Genomic DNA, 20,902 nt, shown 5'->3' with positions numbered 1-20,902 from the left:
GTCTTGTTATCAATTGTTTGTTTCTGTGTGAATTTAATAAATTGTGAAGCCGAGTTGTTTGCGTTTGGGATTTTTATATCGGATGTCTCAAGTTGGCAAAGAGTTTCCCTTCTGGGTTGAGCTCTATCACACCGGACTAGTGTGGGTTACCTCTAGAATAGGATAAAAATGTTCAGTGAGGAAGAGCTTTTTGGCCCATAATGGTGAACTTTTAGTGGGGAAGAATCTCTTTTAGTTATATTTCCCACTACAAAAGCATAAATAATTTAGGGGAATCAATGAAAAGACATATATTCTCTTTTTTTTTTGTAAAAATTCTGTTTTTATTTTTAGAATAGTCTTCAAAAGCACAAAACATTTTATGTATTTTTGCATAATATTTGACAAGCTCCACAAAAATGTTTACCTATATATCCATTTAATCTTTTTATGAATTTTAATAATTTATAAGAACATTTTTACGTATCCATCCATTTCAAGTGATTATATATAAAAAAAAATCTCTGAGATTTCATATTGGTCTAAATTACTTCAAAACAATTGTGGATTATTGCACATGAAATCACATAATATCAAACACAAGATAGATTCTTAATACGACAAATATACTGTTTCATCGAATATGTACTTCTTTCAGAATATTAAATTCATGTATCAAATATGTTCAACTATTTCATGTAAAATCACCCTCCTGGAATTTCAATTTCATATTGGATTAATTTTTTTTTTAATTATAAATGTTGAATATTTGCTTGTCAGATTGGACCTATCTATTATATTATTATTTGGTCTCAAATGCTTTGGCCCCAAGACATATTTATTGAATTTTTTTCTTTAATTTATCGATATTCAATAGGGACATTTTACTTGAAAATTGAAACTTTAAACTCAAATAAAAACAAACACTCCGATAGATTTATGATTTGTTAAATGTGGAATATATTGTTGTTTTTCAAATATGAAAAAATGGGTTGAACTTGGTGTTTATTTAGCAAGATAAATTTACAATTTGTTGAAATATTATAAATTATAATCATATCATTGTTACACCAAATGTAAAATCTCTTAAGATATTTTTGTCAGGTAACATATAAAAAAGAATTGATTAGTAAACTAGTCACAATTTAAAAAATATCTACACGTTAAAATATTTATTTAAAATGTTAATATTTTAAAAATAATTTATATTCAAATACTATTATTTATTTTTTCCTTTTATTTCTCAAAACAGTCCTTCATTAAATACATTCACTATCTATTTAGACTTTTTCCTAAACTTTAATACCGTTAAATTTATTCCCATCTTTAAGGTTTTTAATTTTTTTTATTCGATTTCATATCAATTTGTTCAGATCTATCGATTAATTCAAAAATCTCTCAATACATAAAGGTATTTTCGAAATCATCATTTATTTTGCAAGATTCTATGAGATTTTATTTTCAAAATAAAAAAAATTATGTTAAATTTTGGATTATACGTATTACAAATTTTTCGTCATTTTTTTTATTTTTATGTGAGTTTGTTAACATACTCATCAAATATTTATGCATTTCAGAATTTCAGTATTTGAAACACTATTTTTTATTTTTTATGATTTTGTTTTCATATTTGAGATTTAATAGATTGTAATTTGTAGTAATCCTATTTTTTAACAGTTGATTTGATTTTTTTTTTGTATTTAATTTTTTAGAATATTATATCCTTTCCATTAAGCATGCTATTTTCCCCCTTAAATCTTTACCCTTTCATAAACCATATTCATATATATTGAGATACAATTAATAATATTTTTGTAATACACACTCCCTCTATATATATACCATGAAAAAAAACAATTTTGATTTAATGGTAAAGTGAGCACATAAAATGTAAAAAAATTATTGGTATACAATTATAATGAAAAATAATAAAAAGGAAAGTTGATATGATAGAATGACTTTTTTTTTGAAATTTTAAGTGATGTGAATTTTAAGTGATCTCCCTTGATTTTCTCCTTTCTAAATAAGGGAAAAAGCTCAAATATGCCATAAAACTTTCACAAAAGGCTCATATATGTCATCAGTTAAAAATTTTGGCTCATTTATGTCATTACCGTAAAAGAAAAGGTTCTTTCATGCCATTTTTTTAAACGGTGGTTTTGCAAACTATTTTTGACACGTGACCAATTATAATTTGACCACGTCATCAATTTTTTTAATTAAAAAAATCATAATTCTGAAAAAAATTGAATTAATTTCTTTTATTTTTTTATTAAATAAATTGATGACGTAGCCGAATTATAATTAGTACGTTATCAATTTTTTTAATTAAAAAAATCAAAACTCTGAATAAAAATTAATTTTTTATTATTATTAAAAAAATTAATGACGTGACTGAATTAAAATTGATCACTTGTCAAAAATTATTCTTATAAAATCAACGTTAAAAAATAATAGCATGAATGAGCTTTTCCCTCTAAATAATGCAATCTTGAAAATCAAACAAATAAAAAATATATAACAAATTAAAATAAAAAATACATTGACAATTGACATTTTATCAGTTTTATAATTGTCAATTAATTAAGTTGATTTGATCCTAATTAAGGTTAAGTTTTATATTTTGTAGTTCTCCTTCAAAACAACCCCAACTAGGAATTGTAAAACACAACTCTAAAATCGATCCTTTTAGGGTATAAGTTTCCCTGTTTTCTCTCTATGAATTCTGCATTTTTTTTTTTCAATTTTTTCTGTATTCAGTTTGATATTTTTTTTTTAGGTGAAAGAGAGATATGTCGAATCAGAGATTGAGCCGTATCGCCATCCTTAACAGCGACAGGTGCAAACCGAAGAAGTGCGGGCTACAATGTAAAAAGTGCTGCCCAGTTGTTAAAACTGGTAAACATATTTGATTTTTATATGTGTTATTGCTTAATTTATTGATGATGTGTTTGGTTATTTTTGTGCTAAAAATTTTGTTATGAATTTATAAGTTAAAGTTGCAATCATGTATGAATATTGGTTTTTTCGTGGGTAAATCAATGAGAGAGTTTTTTTTTTTTTTTAATGTAAATGCATATATTTTTGCTGTGTAGTCTTTCGAAGTGATTGTGGAGTTTATTGTTGATATGAGTTATTGGGTTTTTAAAAAAGGTTTTGTCTTGGAAGTTGATGACGCTTTATGTTGTAGTTTTGATTGTTTAAGTATAAAATACTTTTGATTTTTGTTTTATGTTTTATAATGAATTTAGCCCAGTGGTGCTGACCGTTCTGTAGTTGGGATTTGACATTTATTCTTGATTTTCGCTAATATAAAGTAGATATCTTTTGGGGTGGCCCAGTGGTTAAACTTGGGACTTCCATGTTGGAGGTCTCAAGTTCAAAACCCCTTACTACGGGTTTGTTTTCTGTGTCGATCTCATCGTAATGGGGTTGTCTAGTGCGCGTTACCTCTCCGGTGTGGTTTGCGAGCTATTGCAGGGTTGGTGGCGGCTGTGGGTTTCCTTGTCATAAAAAAAAAATAATAGAAAGTTGATGTCCTACCATGTAGTTTTCTGTGGATAGGCATGCACTATAACTGTTCTTGAATACATGCACCAAACAAGAAAAAAAGGAAAAACGAAACAAGGGTTGAAAACCTTCCTCTGTCACTTAGAGGTTGTGTTGGGAAAGTAGATATTGGGATGTACAGCTGAGTGTAGTATTACTTTTGTATAGCAGAGAAATATGGTTGCTCATTTGTATTATATGCAGTGTTTACATATATGTTCTTCAGTCAATTAAGCTTTGTTTTGCAGGTAAGTTATGTATAGAGGTCACTGCAACCTCGAAGATTGCTTTCATCTCGGAAGAGTTGTGTATTGGATGTGGTATTTGTGTGAAGGTTTGTATATATTACAATGTGGGGATACATTTTGCTGCAGATAGGTCATTGTGCTGGCTAACTGATATTGTACTTGATGATACAGAAATGTCCGTTTGAAGCAATTATGATCATCAATCTGCCAAAGGATTTAGACAAGGATACAACCCATCGTTATGGTGCCAACACTTTTAAATTGCACAGGTCTGTTTAAGCTACACCTCTTCTGGAGAAGTCTTTTGGTAATCAAATATTTGTTTTTAAAGTTAATTCTTGAAAAAATTGTTGCAGGTTACCTGTCCCTAGGCCAGGACAGGTTCTTGGTCTGGTTGGCACAAACGGTATTGGGAAGTCAACTGCCCTAAAAGTTTTGGCTGGAAAATTGAAACCAAACCTGGGACGCTTCAGTGTACTACTCTTCTGCATCCTGCATGACTAGTCAATTCATGGCCATACAGTTTGCTTATGCGTTCTTTAATTCTTCTGTGGCAGAACCCTCCTGATTGGCAAGAGATCTTGACTCACTTCCGAGGATCCGAACTGCAGAACTATTTCACTCGCATTCTGGAAGATAACTTAAAGGTCACTTCTGATTCAATGTTTCAGATATCCTAAATGTTCCTTTTTTTTTGTTGGTTTCATTGTGAGTATCACTCACCTTTGGATTTAGTTGTCTGACCAGGAGAGCGTTGTAACTCTCCAGAATAGGTTGTCTTCTGCTGTACCATTGTGATTGGTCAAATCATTACTAGTTATCCACCTAACTCTGGTCCTGACCTAGTTCTGTTATGTTTTTCATTGTTCCAATAGTAGTGCGGCGGTGTCCGTAACTTGTATAAAAATTCTGGCATATTCTTTTTTACTACTAGGGAGATCCAAGACCACCTGCTACATCCGAATAAAATATTCAGTAGGCCATTTCTGTTTCAAGTAATAAAGGATGCTGAGCTAGTGTAAGTCTGTAAGAAATGATGAATGCATGATTTCAAAGAATTGCTGAACAACTTAAATTTTTAAATTCATCACACCATTGTACATCAAGATGTCTTTTTTCTTTAGCTTGTTATTTGTTGCGCCAATCACCCATATAGTATTTTATTCATTTGTAGTTTGATGTTTTTTCAAACAGGCAATTATCAAGCCTCAGTATGTCGACCATATTCCAAGGGCAGTTCAGGGAAATGTCGGACAAGTGCTTGACCAAAAAGATGAGAGAGACATGAAGGAAAAACTCTGTGTTGATCTAGAGCTGAATCAGGTTTTGGATCGTAATGTAGGTGATCTATCTGGTGGAGAGCTTCAGAGGTTTGCTATTGCTGTTGTTGCAATACAAAATGCAGAGATATACATGTTTGATGAGCCCTCGAGTTATCTTGATGTGAGGCAGAGGCTTAAAGCTGCCCATGTAGTCAGATCCTTGCTTCGACCAGATAGGTTCTAATTCATTCTCGTATGACTTTTTAACAATCAAGATTTCTAATTATTAGTCACATACTGAAATAATCTCTATGTTTTAGCTATGTCATCGTTGTGGAGCATGATCTTAGTGTGCTTGATTATTTGTCGGATTTCATTTGCTGCTTATATGGGAAGCCTGGTGCATATGGGGTTGTGACCCTACCCTTCTCGGTCAGGGAAGGAATTAATATATTTTTGGCTGGATTTGTTCCTACAGAAAATCTACGTTTCCGTGATGAATCTCTTACTTTTAAGGTAAAACTCAGATTCTTGTGTAATCCCACACGTTATGGCAAAACTATAATCTGAACGTTAATATTTTTCCATAGGTTGCTGAGATCCCACAAGAGGTTGCTGAGGAAGTTGAATCATATGCACGTTACAGATATCCAACCATGATTAAGACTCAGGGTAATTTCAAGCTTAAGGTTGCCGAGGGTGAATTTACTGATTCACAGATTATTGTGATGCTTGGTGAGAATGGGACTGGGAAGACAACCTTCATTCGCATGCTGGTATGCTTTGCCTTACAATTATGTCATTCTGAAATGACTGTTGTTTCCAGTCTTCTCTGTTATAAAGACTCCCACTTGTGTTTGTGTATACTGCAGGCTGGGCTATTAAAGCCTGATGTGGTGGAAGGTTCTAATGTTGAGATACCAGAGTTTAATGTTTCATACAAGCCCCAGAAAATTAGTCCAAAATTTCAATCCACCGTGAGGCATTTGCTACATCAGAAAATACGCGATTCTTATATGCACCCCCAGTTCTGTTCAGATGTGATGAAGCCTCTCCAAATTGAGCAATTGATGGACCAGGAGGTTGTGAATCTTTCTGGTGGTGAGTTGCAAAGAGTTGCCTTAACCCTGTGCCTTGGAAAGGTAATTTTTCTCCCACTTCGTAGAACTGCAGTTTTGGTTGTTTTATACATTGATCTGGTATATGTCTTGGTCCAATCAAACAAAATCTGCGTACCCTTTTCCTGTTTGGCTCTCAATGACAGATACTGCATTTCTTTCTTTCTATCCTTCTCTTAATTTTACTGTATTGTATCCTACTTTGCTGAATGGCCTTGCAACTGTTGGCTAGAAAACCCTAATTTAGAATATGTATTAGAGATGAAACTGTAACAGCTTTGTTGATGTTCTTTTCTGTATTTTGCAGTACCTTCTTGGTACTCGATATTAATGAAATTTCCTCTTAACTTAGAGGGAAGGTATGTTCTGTTGCAATGTGAAGGCATCTGATCCAACAATGCAACAAGTCCTCTCCATCTGTATGTTGATGTTGTAGCATTTTTTTTAGGTTTGTTGTTATTATTTTCTTCCCGTGTCTGGGGTGTCAAATTGAGGGTTTTGCAAGTTTAATCGACAAAACAAGCAAGAAATTTCCCCTTGCTTCTTGGATTGCATTTGGGTAGTTAATATCCGTATTGCATCTTGCTGCTCTTCTGCCTCCATTTTGTTTATTATAAGTCCAATCATGTGCTGCTATTATTATTATTGAAAATATGTGTTTCTTACTGCACAATAATAAACATGAGAGGGTACTCTTAGGGGTCGTTTGGTAGTGTATAAGAATTGTGCTGAAGAGGATGTTTTAGTAATGCTGACATTAGTAGTAATGCTTATGCTAAGTTTATTTCTTATGCAGTGTTTGGTTTAGTATATTTAAAATAATATGCATTGCATATTTCTCAAAAAAGAATTTGTTTACAAAAATAAACTTCCCGAATACAAAGGTAATGATGTGGAAAAGGTTTTGAGGAGCAATTGTGTCTTTACCCATGCTAATGCTTGCATTAAAATCTTTTGCATTAGTACTACCATGGTTTCCCATGTATTAGTTATGCATAGCGTAATACCAAATAGAGTGTATACATTAGTTATACCTAGGTTGAAAAGAAGTGTCAAACAAGGTATAAGTAATACATGGAGCTAATGGATCCTACCAAATGACCCCTTAGTAGTGAAGTGTAGATGAAGAACAAAGTTTGTCTGCTGGGGCTGAATATGAAGACTATTGCACTCATTTCTCATACTCTCGTCATGTATTTATAAATTGTAACCTAACTTGTTTACTTAACTCCGCAGCCTGCTGATATATATCTGATTGATGAGCCAAGTGCCTATCTTGATTCTGAGCAACGTATTGTAGCTTCCAAAGTCATCAAGAGATTCATTCTTCACACGAAGAAGACTGCATTTGTTGTAGAGCATGACTTTATAATGGCAGCTTACCTGGCAGATAGAGTCATTGTATACGAGGGGACACCTTCTATGGATTGTGTTGCAAATGCCCCTCAATCATTGTTGACCGGAATGAACTTATTTTTATCAGTAAGCTTTCTGCATATATCTTGCTTGTTACCTATTTATTAGCTCTGCCTCATTACTTGAAATAGTTCCTTTACTAACATTTTTAGTATTTCAAGATTCATCGACATATTTTATCTCATGTTATAACAATTGCTAGCTTTATATTCTTCTCTGATTTGTTTTCTTTTTCTTGTTATTGATGTGCTATCCAAATTGTGCAGCATCTGAACATCACATTTAGAAGGGACCCGACTAATTTTCGTCCAAGAATTAACAAACTTGAATCAGCCAAGGATAGAGAGCAGAAGTTAGCTGGATCCTATTATTATTTGGATGATTAACCAGACCAAGTTGCATCCATGAACCTTGCTTACCTCTCCATTAGGTGCTAATCGATGATCATGAGCAGCCTCTGGTTATTTATATCATAGATGTCTAACGTGATTATCATAGGTTGATTCTCAGTGAACAGATATTCGATATCAGCAGGATACGTTTCTCTTTAATCGTTGGTTTTTATAGTAATTATTACTGGTATCATGTACTCAAAATACCGCAATTTTGTCCTCCAATTTTTACTGTAAAGAGATTACTCTCAGATTTTCATTTTGTACATGAATTTTTGGCACATAGTTGAGCCATTTATTTTGAATAATTGCATGATGCCTAGCCACAGTTGGTTATGTTGTGGCATATACTGAATTATCATATTAAATCAAAATCTTTGATATCGTGATTTGGTATTAAGGTATTTAGTATTGGTATATTGTATATATTTAAATTCTTTTTGATATATTTATAGATTACTCGAATATCATACCAAAGTGTATATTTAGTTACATAGATAACATATTTATTAAAGCGAAAATATTTTCTTTTATATTCTAAACTAGCTAAATCGCATAAGAGATTGAGAAAGCAGAATAAAACATTATATATATGAAGTAAGATGTTCATGACAAGGCATCTGTTTTTAAACAAAAATAGTTCTGCTTGAATTTGAAGAAGAAGAAGAAGATGATGCATCTGTTTTTAAACAAAAATAGTTCTGCTTGAATTTGAAGAAGAAGAAGAAGATGATCCTAGGCTTTAAATAATAAATACTTTAGTTCTAACTACCTAATTAGAACTAAAGTATTTAACGTGCGTGAATTTTAGTAGCTGTCAAAATCAAAAAAATATTTAATGTGGGAATTTTAGTACCACCGTCAACTTTTTTCGAAAAAAAATATTTTTGAAAAATATTTCAATTTTTTTAAAAAGATACGCCACTTGCCGCCGCCCCCACCTAGGCCACCCCCGTCAAATATATTTTAAAAAATATATCCGGGGCGAAAGTGTCGATCAGATCTCAGGTTCAAATTTAAGAATAACTATCGAAGTCTTGTCCTAGCTCAGGCATCAGGGCGATCAATTATCGGGTGGATTTTCAAATCAGAAATCTTTTTTTATAAAGAGTATTTCTAGTCTCAACCCAAAAATAAAAGATATTTTTTTGAAAAGTATTTTACAATTACCAACCAAACATTTAATTGAAAAATATTTTACAATTACCAACCAAACATTTAATGAATATTTTCTACTGAACAACTAAACATAACAAAATATAAATACTACTTCTTAAAGATTAAGATTGTTTTCAATGTTTGAAAGAATAAAACTTGTGTTTGTCTACAAATTTATAAATATAAAATTAAATAAATATTAAATTAATAATTATATATCAATAAAGTTAGAAAAAATATGAAATTGTGGTGATAGTAACGGTGGTGGTTGTGGACGTTAATTGGATAGTAGATGGTGATAGTCAGATAGTGGCTAATAGTTATTTTGGTTAATAGTAATAGTTAATAGAGACGATAAATGATGATATTGATTACCTAATGGGTGGTATATAGTAATAAATGATGATTATCAATAATAATTAATGATTATTATGATCAAAGTGATTGATGATAATGATAATGATGTCTAGTGATGACTGTATATGGTTATTACAATAGGGGAGTTACTAATGGTGGACAATGACACCGTTAGTGTCTTAGTGATTGAACAAATAAGATTGATGAACTCCAATCTTTAATTAGATATTTTAATATAACACCAAGTAAATTATTACTCCTTTGTGGGTAGAAGAATATTTAGAATTTTGATTTGACAAGTTTAATCTTTATATTCTTACCATCAAACTCATTACACATTAAACATAAGGTACTTATAATTTATAATTATTGAAAAAATCCATAATCTTTTACATGAATATCTAATCCACATATTAAAATTATGAGTTCATTTGAATCAGTAACATGTTAACAACGACCATCTATGTTTGTATCGTTGTATGTATAACATTAATCATCAATTTATTTATATTTTATATTTATCATTCTTTAATAAAAATAAATTATATCTATTAATTTATTAATAGAATAAGCAATTATTCATATCAAATTCAGATACAAAAGAAGAGGAGTAGTAGGGCTCAAGAGTCAAGACTCGTGTTTTGACAGAGTAAATACTGTTATTTATCGAATAACACGTAGGCGGGTCGTTGAACTTACACGTTTTTTCCGTTTAGACATCTTAATAAGGCCATATTCCTATTGAACACCTTATGTATACACAAATTGTGTCTATTAGACACTTCAATGACATTACCTAAAAAATGTATCGAGTGCGTGGCTTTCAAATATTATAATATGAAAAAAGAATCAATCATACCGTGACATGTGGTAAATTAAAAAAAAAGTATCTTTTACAGAAAAAAAATATCAAATCCAGCAGCCCCCTCTGCATCTTCTTCTTTGAAGCTCCTTGTCACTGCCAACTTAAATTCAACCATTAATAATTTTATGAACTCTCTATTTGTTCTTTTTAATTTTTATTATAAAAATAATTCATAATTTATCCTCCCCTTTCCTCCCAAACAATATTCTCTTAACTTGCATAGCTCAATTCTTCTTCTTCCTCTCTTTTTTATCATTAACAAATATGATTAAAACTTGAAATTACCAAGAAATTAAAAAGATACAACTCTGTATTTAGTTATTTTTAGCAACTTTGTTTATGGGTTTTGTTTAATCATGAAGATGAATGAATATTTTTTTTTAATTTTCAGCAACAATGGTGAGATACGGAGAAGAAAGAGATGAGAAATAAAAAAAAAAGGGAAAAATCTAGGGTTGGATAAATAAAAGGGAAGATTTGGACCGTTAAGTGTGACAATCAAACACATCAGCTTTTTTTTCTCACTTCACGCGCTCAAAGGACGTGCCTCAAATGACAAGTGACAAGTCAGCCAAGTGTGTTTGATAGGTACTTTTTTTGAATGGTTTAAGTGTTCAATAAGAAGGAGCTCTTCTTAAAGTGTCTATACGAAAAATCTTGACAAATTTAAGAGACCGTTATGTGTTCTGCCTAGATTTTATCTCACCTTAGTTAAACATAATCCGAGTAAATAATTCTTCTATAAATTTGATGTGCATTGTATGTGTGTATATGATTGTTATTTTAATATTGCATACATTAAGTTTTATTTATCTTTTTTATATATATAAAATTTATTTATAAAACTCTGTGTTATTTTAATTTGTGTAAATAGATGTCAAAGTTTTGATTATTGTTTATCAAACTATAAATTTATATTTTGCTCATTCATTTTATCCTAGAACGTCACTAGGGGAGTATATATAATACCAATTAGTATTTCTCAATATTTTTTGTCTAAAAAATATATTTATTTTGTACAAACAATTATCTATTTGAATTTAAAATTTTAAAAATATCGTATTTTAAAAAATATAAAATGAAAAAGATTGATAATATAAGAATTAAATAAGTTTTAGACAACATGAATTAGTATTTTTTTTTTAGGGGGGGGGGGGTTCAGAATGTAAACAGATATAAATATTTTTCACCCAATAAATAATAAAGGACATTTTTTTTATTTTTTAGTATAATTTTCTCGCCACATTAAATTTTGTCACTTACCTATCATTTATAAAAGAAAATAGTCAATACTGACTATTTTATAAAATTGGTATTTTACATTTAAGAACCTACATAGATATTTTTTTTTGGACTGTTTTCACTTCTCTATAAATACACAATTGTTGTAAAGATGATTTACACAGACAGAAATTATTACATAATTATCAAACTAATAATCGAAAAAAAGATGAATATGCTTACCTTCAAGGTGATCTTGATATTCAACTTCTTGTTCATTTCGCAGTGTAAGTTCAATATTGTATATCTGTTATTTACTTTTTATTGCGTTTGATTTTACATAAAAAAATTCTAAGATCTATTAAATATTTTGAACGTATAAATAGATTTTCACAATTTTTTTTATATTGTTAATTGATATGACTTGTAATTTTTTTTTTTTTTTTTTTAATAGGTTATGCAGCTATACCATGCCAGACAGTAGCTGATTGCAATATTAATTGTGGCAGCAAAGGAACTCCAATTTGTAAAAACAACACTTGCTACTGCAACCGTTGTGATTTATACCCTCCAGATGATCCTACTGTTGATGATGAATCTAGTTTTATAAGTAAAAATAATTGATTATTATTATTTATTCCGATTACATATAAAAATATCGGTGATGATCCTTGAAAAATAATATAACTATATTGGAAAAAAGGATTTCATTTTGTTGTTTTAGTATGAATTTCTTTATGCAATCAAAGATCGTTCTTCTATCGTCTCGAAATTTAGTAAAAAAGGATAAATTTCACAATGACCACATAACTATAAGTAGTAGTAACTATTACTCTGTAAAAAATTTTATTTCTTACTATACAACAATATGTAACAATTTTATATTAATAAAAAACTCTTAAGTTAAAAAATTAATTTATCAAATTACTCATTAAAAGAGGAGTGACGATTTGCCCTTTTACAAGACACTACTTCAAAATATATTTTGATTAATTTATTAATCGTTGTTACTTTTATATTTTGTGTATTTTTATTGTAAATCAAATCATATATGCATGAACTGATTTATATATATTTATTCCTTACTAGATACTTACATTTAATCATAGTAAATTATAATTTAAAAAAAATTATGAGATTGTAACGATAATAGCTCGATGAGATGATATTTTAAAATATCTAGTTTCAAAAGATAATAACATATCTTCATTACTTTTATATGAAGGAATACAATTCTATATTTTACAGAAAAATATGTATGTTCCTTAAATAGAAAAATTCTAAATAAGGATAAAAGATTTTTTTATTTTTTGCAAAATTTAATCGAATCAATTTATTTTCTTTAATTTTGACTAAAAGAAAGCGTAAACAATTATTACCTATCAAATTTGGGTGTTAAATTGGGTAAGTAAAGGATCAAAATTGTCCTTTATGTTTGAATTAAGAATCAAAGTAATCCTTGTGTTTTGACATGGAGCACTAATAGATTATTGTTATTGCTTTTGAGAATTATCTGTTCTTCTGCATCACTTTCTGGTCACATTTTTTTCATGAGATGTGTAAAGACAAAAGAAAAAACTTGATCCTACCATTAAAAACTATGGTGAATGGTTAAATTTCTTTCGATCCTTAACTAGATATCTCGATAAAAAAGTTTTTTTCGTAGAATACACTTTAACCCTTTTATTGATCTGAATCTAGAGATTAGGTTAGTGAATGGTTAGATTCGAAAAAGAAATTACAGAGTATTAAGTGGTAAGAAACTCAGAAAGTCTTACTCATAGTTCACATAGCTAGCGCACACCGATATCATTGTGATCAGTGATGCATTCTTCAGTAGATGTACTATTTTCTGTTTATATAGTTACGAGCATTAAACTTCTTTATTTTGGATGAAGCGGCATTATATTTGATTATTAAGTTTGAAGCATTTTTCATTCGTTAGTTTGTTTTATGCTTTTGTAAACTACAAGACCTTATGTAATATATGCTTGTTTTTATTTATTTCAGATTCAGTACTCGAAGATTCATTTGTTAGTGTAAAAGTACATCATAGGGGTGTCATGAGACGTATTCTAGACAAACATTACATAAATGGCAGCATAGACTATATTGATATTACGTTAATGTGAACACGTTGAATCTTCAGGAGTTTAAGGTGATGGCGGAGATTTGCGGATATGCATCTGATTCAATAACCTTTTGGTACAAGCGTGGAAAGTATGGTAGAAGATGGAAATTGATTTCTACCGATTTTGATACAAGTGAGGAAAGTATGGTAGAAGATGAAAATTATGGCATCTAAAATGCAACGGGACAAATCTTTCCAGATAAAAACATACGATCCTACGCATACTTGCAAAGAGTGGCACCATGAAACTAGAACAATCACATCATCCTTCATTGCGAGAAAATACCTGATGTGGGACTATTGCAATGAAATGGATAGGACAAATCCAGGAAGTACTATTCGTATGAAGTTTACTGACAATGAGGTGACGGGACAACCATACAGATTTCAGAGAATATACATTTGTTTTATCGCTTGCAAAATAATTGGAGTGGATGGTTGTTGGTTGAAGGGTCTTATGTACGGAACTCAATTGTTATCTGCAGTTGGAATTGATGGTAACAATAATATATATCCCATTTCCCACGCCATTGTTGAGAAAGAAAATAAAGAGACATGGACTTGGTTCTTGACTTATTTGGCTAGCGATTTGGATATACATGAGGATGAGGCTAGTTGAACCTTTATGTCCGACAAACAAAAAGGTCTCATTGAAGCTTTTAATGATATTTTACCATATGTTAGTCGTAGATTTTGTGTGAGACACCTTCATAACAACTTTAAAAGAGCAGGTTTCGACAGCTTCTCATTAAAAAAGGCAGTATGAGTTGCTGCAGAGGCTATTACTGTGCAACAATTCATTGTATGCATGAATCATATATTTGAGTTAGATCCAAATATTGTTGCTTGGTGTAATGAAAAAGAAACTAGTCAATGGACAATTACTTATTTCTCCTCAAATGCTAAATCTGACATGTTATTGAATAACGTGTGTGAAGAAGAAGAGAAGAAAAGAAACAAAAATCTCTAGATTAGATTGTAGTACTTGCCTGGTCACAACAAAAGGACTTGCAAATGCTAAAGATGTGCAGCCTGAAACTACTACTTCTGGTCGTGATAAACTACCTTTACTATCTTGTAACATCATTTTTGAATTATTTCATCATTTAATCAACTTTAGCTAATATAAAGTATATATAAATATTTATATATATTGTGCTTTCAGGTTAGACGGAGATGTTCGGAAGTTCAACAACAAAATGTGAAACAGAGAGAAGTAGGACACGGAGAAGAAATGAATTCGTCTTGGGAAAATTCACAACAAACCCAACAAAGTGGAGTTACATTATAAATAATACAACTTTTTTCGGTAAAAAAATGGATCATTGTGTGATTTTCTCGAGTTTAAACTATATTTTGCTATTTTTTTTCAGTTTCCTTTCTTTTTTGGTGTAGTTTCTGCGTGAATCTGGTAATGTTTGGTGCAATTTTGGAGTCTATTTTTGGAGCTTTTCTCGTGCAGTTTTGGAGTCATGTCTTCGGAGCTTATCTCGTGCAGTTTGGAGTTGTTTAGCTGTTGTTATGGTGATTTTTCCTTGTTGTTTTTGGTGCAGTTCTAGTGCTTTCTGGTGGTGGTGTTGATGCAAGTTTAATGTCGATTTAGAGGCTACTGTTATACTGTTGTTTTGGTTTAATTCAAATGTTGTTTTGATACTTTTCTGGTGTACATTTTGAATCTATTATGCTGCTATGTTGGTGCAACTATACTGTTTGGTTGCAATTCTAATGTTATTTTGGTGAACTTTTGGAGCTATTTTGACGCATTATTGGTGCTCTATTGCGATTTTGGTAAAGGTTTACTAAAATTCTAGTGTTGTTCGTTCTAGTACAAATCTGATGTAGTTTTGCACCATCTAACACATATAATATCAAAATTTTCAAGCTAACTTCTCAACAAATTGAAACCAAACATACATTACGTATTAAATCCATTACATCGCAAAAATAAAAAGTTACATTTTTCTATACTGCGAGAAAAACATATGCTTGTTCGAGCTTACTGATTACATTGCAAACAAAAAAAGATAAAATCTTGATTTTTTCCTAAACGTTATCTCTTCAACTTCCAGGCTTCTCTGAATTCTCGCGTGCTTCTTCGAGCTTACGAACATTTAGAATGTTTCCGTCGTAATTGGAACAAGCAGAATGAACCAAGGCTAATTATCGCTGGGACAATTGATCCAGCACCTCGTGTGCAAGAAACTAACTTGCAGATACACAAGACACCAATATGCATAGCACCCTCCTTGAGTTTAAATAATCAATCACATAGCACATAGTGTTGGGACCGGAAATAAGTAGGTGTAAATGTGGAAGCTAGCAAAGCAAACCTCGAAAGACACAATGAGAAATATATCAAAAGACACAAAGATTTAACGTGGTTTGGTCAATTGATCTACGTCCACAAAGGAATGAGCAATCCACTATAAATATGAGAGTGAGTACAAAATACAGAGAGAAACAACCTCAACTAATTCACTCAGAATACATGGAGCTCACACAAGTGATAACGTATCAAACTTGTGACCCATAAATTCTCCCCCTAACCAAACAACAAGGATTACTTTGATTCTTAATTCAAACATAAAGGACAACTTTGATCCTTTACTCAAATTGTTGGGTCGATCTATTTAATTGATTTGTATCAATTATTAGAAAAAAGAAAAAATATATATAAAAAAAGAATTTACACACAAGATAGATTTTTCGGTATATGTGATTTTTGTGTTAGTTAAGGCAAAACTTTATAATTTTAAAAAATATAATTAGGCGATTTTGGTGAAAATAAATCATAATTATGTGACCATGTATGAATACTTTACATTCAATAATAATTCGACTTAATTCAACATTATAAATAACTTAGGATTAAAAAAAAATCATCCTATAATAAAATAAATTTTAAAATAATGTTTAACTTGTATATTGAGAAATCAACCAATATTCAACCACTCAAACATCCAGTATGGTTCAATCCGATCAATTTAACTATTTATAGCAATCATTATTTCATTTCTGCAATTTAAGTTGACTTTAAAAAATTACTTTTAACGAACAATTTAAATTTATTTTATTTAACACATATATTTTATCTTTTTGACACTATATTGATCTATACTGGAGTATAAAATTTGTTTACTAGACATTTGGACTCATTTTCATTGATTAAAATTTTGGATCTTTTGGTCCAAAATAGTTAACATAAAAATTGATAATTAAAAACAGAAAAACTAATTCAAGAATATGAAGATAAATTAATCTAGTCAAACAAAAAATATCTACAAATTAAATTAAGCTACATTTTGAGAAAAATTTCTAATTTAGATGTGCTTGTAGACATTAAAATTTTGTGGAATTTTATGTTCAATTCGAGTTGAGACTCTACAAATTATGGTCAACTCAAATTATATCACTTTAAAATTTGTTGCAAACAGTGCTCTTGCTAGAGTTATTGATTTTTGTTTTTGCAACTTTATTCTAGACTAGAATCTAGGTAAATATATTAAATAAATGTGAGAAAAAACAAAAATATTGAATTTATATATTTCTTTACGATAAAATTAAAGATCTAATCGAATTAATCCAAAATTAATTGACACGATCCATTCTTTATATTTGATTTTTATTATTAGTGAATGATATTTCATATATGAAATGGTGAAATTTCAAATCTTTAAATTTTAAATTCGTCTTTATCCGGTGATAACAATATAAGGGCAAAATCCATGAAAATAATAATAAAGTGACAAAAAAAAAAAAACTTATTGCTGATATAACTATAAATCCATTCTTATGGATCTATTTTCTTATCTCTTTTTTTTTCCTTTCTAGTGTAAAAATATGAAAAATAAAAAGAAAGAAGAGTGAATGAAAAAAATAATTAAAAAGTGATTCTCTTTTAAAATAATAATAAATAAATTTCAAATATGGGCTAAGTGGCGGATTTAAGATTTTTATTAATGAGGTTTGAAAAAAAAAAAAAAGTGCCTAAGATTTTGATCTTGGAACCTCAAGTTGAGTTTTGAAACTTTTTATCTTTAAGTCAATCTCTAATCTTACATTTAGAAGGTTCAAAGTCAATATATAGACATAAAGATTTTTTAAAAATTTTAAATATATAATATAATTTTTTATCGAGAGGGTTCGAGGCTTCGAGGGAACCTCTTACAAATCTCAAAATGTACTTCATTCTTTGTATATGCATAAATTTGTTTCCGGGTATATATAATAGATTTATTAATAAGAATATGGGTGAGAATAAAATTTAATATTAAAAGAATAAATTTAAATTAGTTAGCAAATTGCAAAAGATAAATTATTTTTTATGTATCTGAAGGATTTGATTTACCACTAGCTTTGCGAAGAACGATAGATATATATACTGATACATGTATTTCAATTACGTCATTTTCTTATTTAATCATTGAACTACCCATAATTTGTTCCTTTTAAACAAACACCGTTGTCTAATGTGGAACCAGATTTGTGAGGGTATTGATAGAGGATACATATATTGTTCCAGAACTCATTAGTCCAATTTATAGTGAAAACGTTCGAGAATAATTGTGTTTTACTTAAGTCATTTAAACACATTAGAAAACAAATGAGACTAACACGGTTTGTCTTAATTCTTTCAATCAAAATCATTATAATTCGAACACAATTGAAGGCATTTACCATAAAAAAAAAACTGATCAAAATCAACCAACAGTGTTTTGAAGGAACAAATTATGACTGGTTCAATAATTTAATAGGAAAATAACACAGTTAAAGTACCTGAGGAAAAAAACCCAACAAATTTAGAAATTTGTTTATATATATTTGGCCATAAAACATTAAACAATTAGGTGGACGAAGCTAGAATGATGCTCTCTTATGAGAAAGAAGTATGTCATGTTCAAATTTTAATATCAATTATCCTTTCATTTTGCACTTCAGTACTTATTTAGTATATCGACAATTTAAATTTAAATTATCGTAATTAAAATAACAATAACAATAAGAAAATCAATTATAATTTTATTAGTGAAGTTTAAATAAGTAAATGTGCGCAACTTTACTTCTATATTAATTATGAAATAAAAAAATTATTTTAAATTAATATTCAACAATCCTTCACCCTTTATATGAACTTAAAAATAACAAAATAAACGAGCTCACATGAGTAGAGTTAATTTTTTTTTTATTAAAAGACAATAATCTACTTGTACGAGTCCACCTATTTTTCCATTTTTTAAACAAGAAAAGCAAGAAACAATTCAGAAATAAGTACAAATCTTTCTTATTATTATGATGTTATTACAATTTTCCTTTTTCAAAAACAAAAAAGGATTAGAAAGTAACTATTATTTTCCTCTCTATTTGACTGGTAAATTACTAATAAAACTGTTCTTATCTCTACAAATTCCATTTTTTTTATTTCTTAGCATATTATATTATGTAATTTTCTATCATTTATAAAGAAATAGTGACTATTTTATAAAATTGGTGTTTTACATTTAATAACCTACATAGACTTTTTTTTTGGGGTTGTCTTTACTTATCTATAAATACAATTGTTGTAAAGCTAATTTTAACATACAAAAAAAATTATTATAAAGTATTATTATCTAAAAATGATGAAAATGATTTCATTCCAAGTGATCTTGATTTCCATCTTTTTGCTCAATTGGCAAAGTAAGTTTAAGTAAATGATCTTTTTGGTTCCTATGTATGTTTTGTGTTATTTCAAAAAATTTACCCCTCTAATATTGTTTATGTGTTGATTTGGTACTATTTTATTTTATCTTCTTATGGCGGTTGATTTCGCATAATTTTTTTCAAGATCGTTTTGATGTTTTGAGAGTATATAAAGATTTTTCTTTATTTTCTATATCCGAAACACATTCTTTTCGCTTTAGTTTTTTCTTTCTTGAATTTGATTTTTTATATAATTTGATGGTAGAAAAATGTTTAGTTTTAAATTTTATTTTGACTAACATCTTTATTTGTATTGTTTACCTCTAGAAGAATTTTTTTTTCATACTTTTTGTGACTCATTTTATGTGACAAGTTATTATTTGGATAATTGAATAATTTTTTTGTTTTTTTGTTAATGTTTTTAAGAAATATTTTGAATTATTAATTATTACGACTTATAATATATATTTTTTATCAGGTTATGCACCTTCAGTACTACCATGTCAAACAGTAGCAGATTGCAATATTAAGTGTAGCAATGATGGAACTCCAATTTGTGCAAACAACACTTGCTATTGCCAACGTTGCAACTTATTCCCTCCACTAACCTCTGATGATGAAGAACCTAAATTTATAAGAAAAAATTGAGCAATTTATTCTTCCCATCCCGATCGCGATGTAAACATCAATTAATATGAATATTGATGACAATCCTAATAAAATAATATTATAATAATGAAAAAAAGGATACTTTTATCTTGTTCTTTTAGCATGAATTTTTTTTTAATGCAATTCTTCTATTATTATTATCTTGTGGTAAAAACGATAAAATAAGGTGTATTAAGGTAGCTCACATAAAAGGAGAATTACTCAACCATCATGATTTTTTATTTAAGAATATGTCCTCCACATTCAATTCACAATACAATTGTTCTTTCGATTTGTACTTCAATACGTTTACGGAATTGATAAATTTGATTTAAATTATCTTAATAAAAACAACTACAACTACGACAAAAACTTTATTGTAATTTTTTAAGAATATGGACTTTGAAAGGGTAAAGATGCGTATGTTTAGTTATTGTATTTGAGAAATATATTTTATCTTTTTAGAAAAATATGTTTTATACCCATAATTTTTAAAAATTATCAAAACTAACTATAAGTTTGTATTACAAATCAATTGGAACCATATCATAATTTAAGGTCGTGGGTGCTCTAAAGTGAAAATATAAAAAATATGTGTTAACAATGAGATTCGAACATTGGTACAACAACACTAAAAAAGTCTTAAGTACCCATCCAGGAGCCATTGGGCCAACTAAATCATTTATTCATTGGGTGCTCTATGTTAATTATATACAAATACCTTAATTTCTACATAGATATATATATTCCGTAACGAAGTTAATGGGTGCTCGAACACCCGGCGGATGGAATACTACCAAACTTAATTTAGTTCTAACTGAATTTCACAAGATATGTATGGGATTTCCGAAAACTACTAAATTCTAAATCTTAATTTAT

The 20,902-nt window shown here is 29.4% G+C and overlaps 1 protein-coding gene and 2 long non-coding RNA genes across 4 annotated transcripts; all 3 read left to right on the top strand.

The window, feature by feature from the left end:
- The first annotated feature begins 2,530 nt into the window (after positions 1-2,530).
- LOC107027018 (ABC transporter E family member 2) lies at positions 2,531-8,353 on the top strand. Of its 2 annotated transcripts, XM_015228173.2 has the most exons (12): positions 2,531-2,672; positions 2,759-2,877; positions 3,777-3,862; positions 3,948-4,045; positions 4,133-4,250; positions 4,334-4,423; positions 4,971-5,275; positions 5,359-5,554; positions 5,629-5,814; positions 5,911-6,180; positions 7,393-7,638; positions 7,839-8,351. In XM_015228173.2, exons 2-12 carry the CDS (start codon positions 2,772-2,774, stop codon positions 7,956-7,958), a joined length of 1,821 nt encoding a protein of 606 aa, XP_015083659.1. In that variant the 5' UTR covers positions 2,531-2,672; positions 2,759-2,771; the 3' UTR covers positions 7,959-8,351. The 2 variants fall into 2 exon arrangements, with proteins under 2 accessions (XP_015083659.1, XP_027775230.1); XM_027919429.1 differs by lacking the exon at positions 2,531-2,672 and having other exon boundaries at positions 2,772-2,877; positions 7,839-8,353.
- Positions 8,354-11,741: 3,388 nt separating this feature from the next.
- On the top strand, positions 11,742-12,278 carry LOC114078273. The gene is made up of 2 exons (XR_003579854.1): positions 11,742-11,852; positions 12,020-12,278. It is a non-coding gene; the product is annotated as an uncharacterized LOC114078273 (long non-coding RNA).
- Positions 12,279-19,287: 7,009 nt separating this feature from the next.
- LOC114078277 lies at positions 19,288-20,151 on the top strand. Its single transcript, XR_003579860.1, has 2 exons — positions 19,288-19,372; positions 19,854-20,151. It is a non-coding gene; the product is annotated as an uncharacterized LOC114078277 (long non-coding RNA).
- Positions 20,152-20,902: the final 751 nt, after the last annotated feature.

The sequence above is a fragment of the Solanum pennellii genome, chromosome 8 (genome assembly GCF_001406875.1).
Source record: "Solanum pennellii chromosome 8, SPENNV200".
NCBI classification, from domain to species: domain Eukaryota; kingdom Viridiplantae; phylum Streptophyta; class Magnoliopsida; order Solanales; family Solanaceae; genus Solanum; species Solanum pennellii.
The sequence above is the reverse complement of the archived record's forward strand: the minus strand, read 5'-3'. Positions and strand labels throughout refer to the sequence as shown.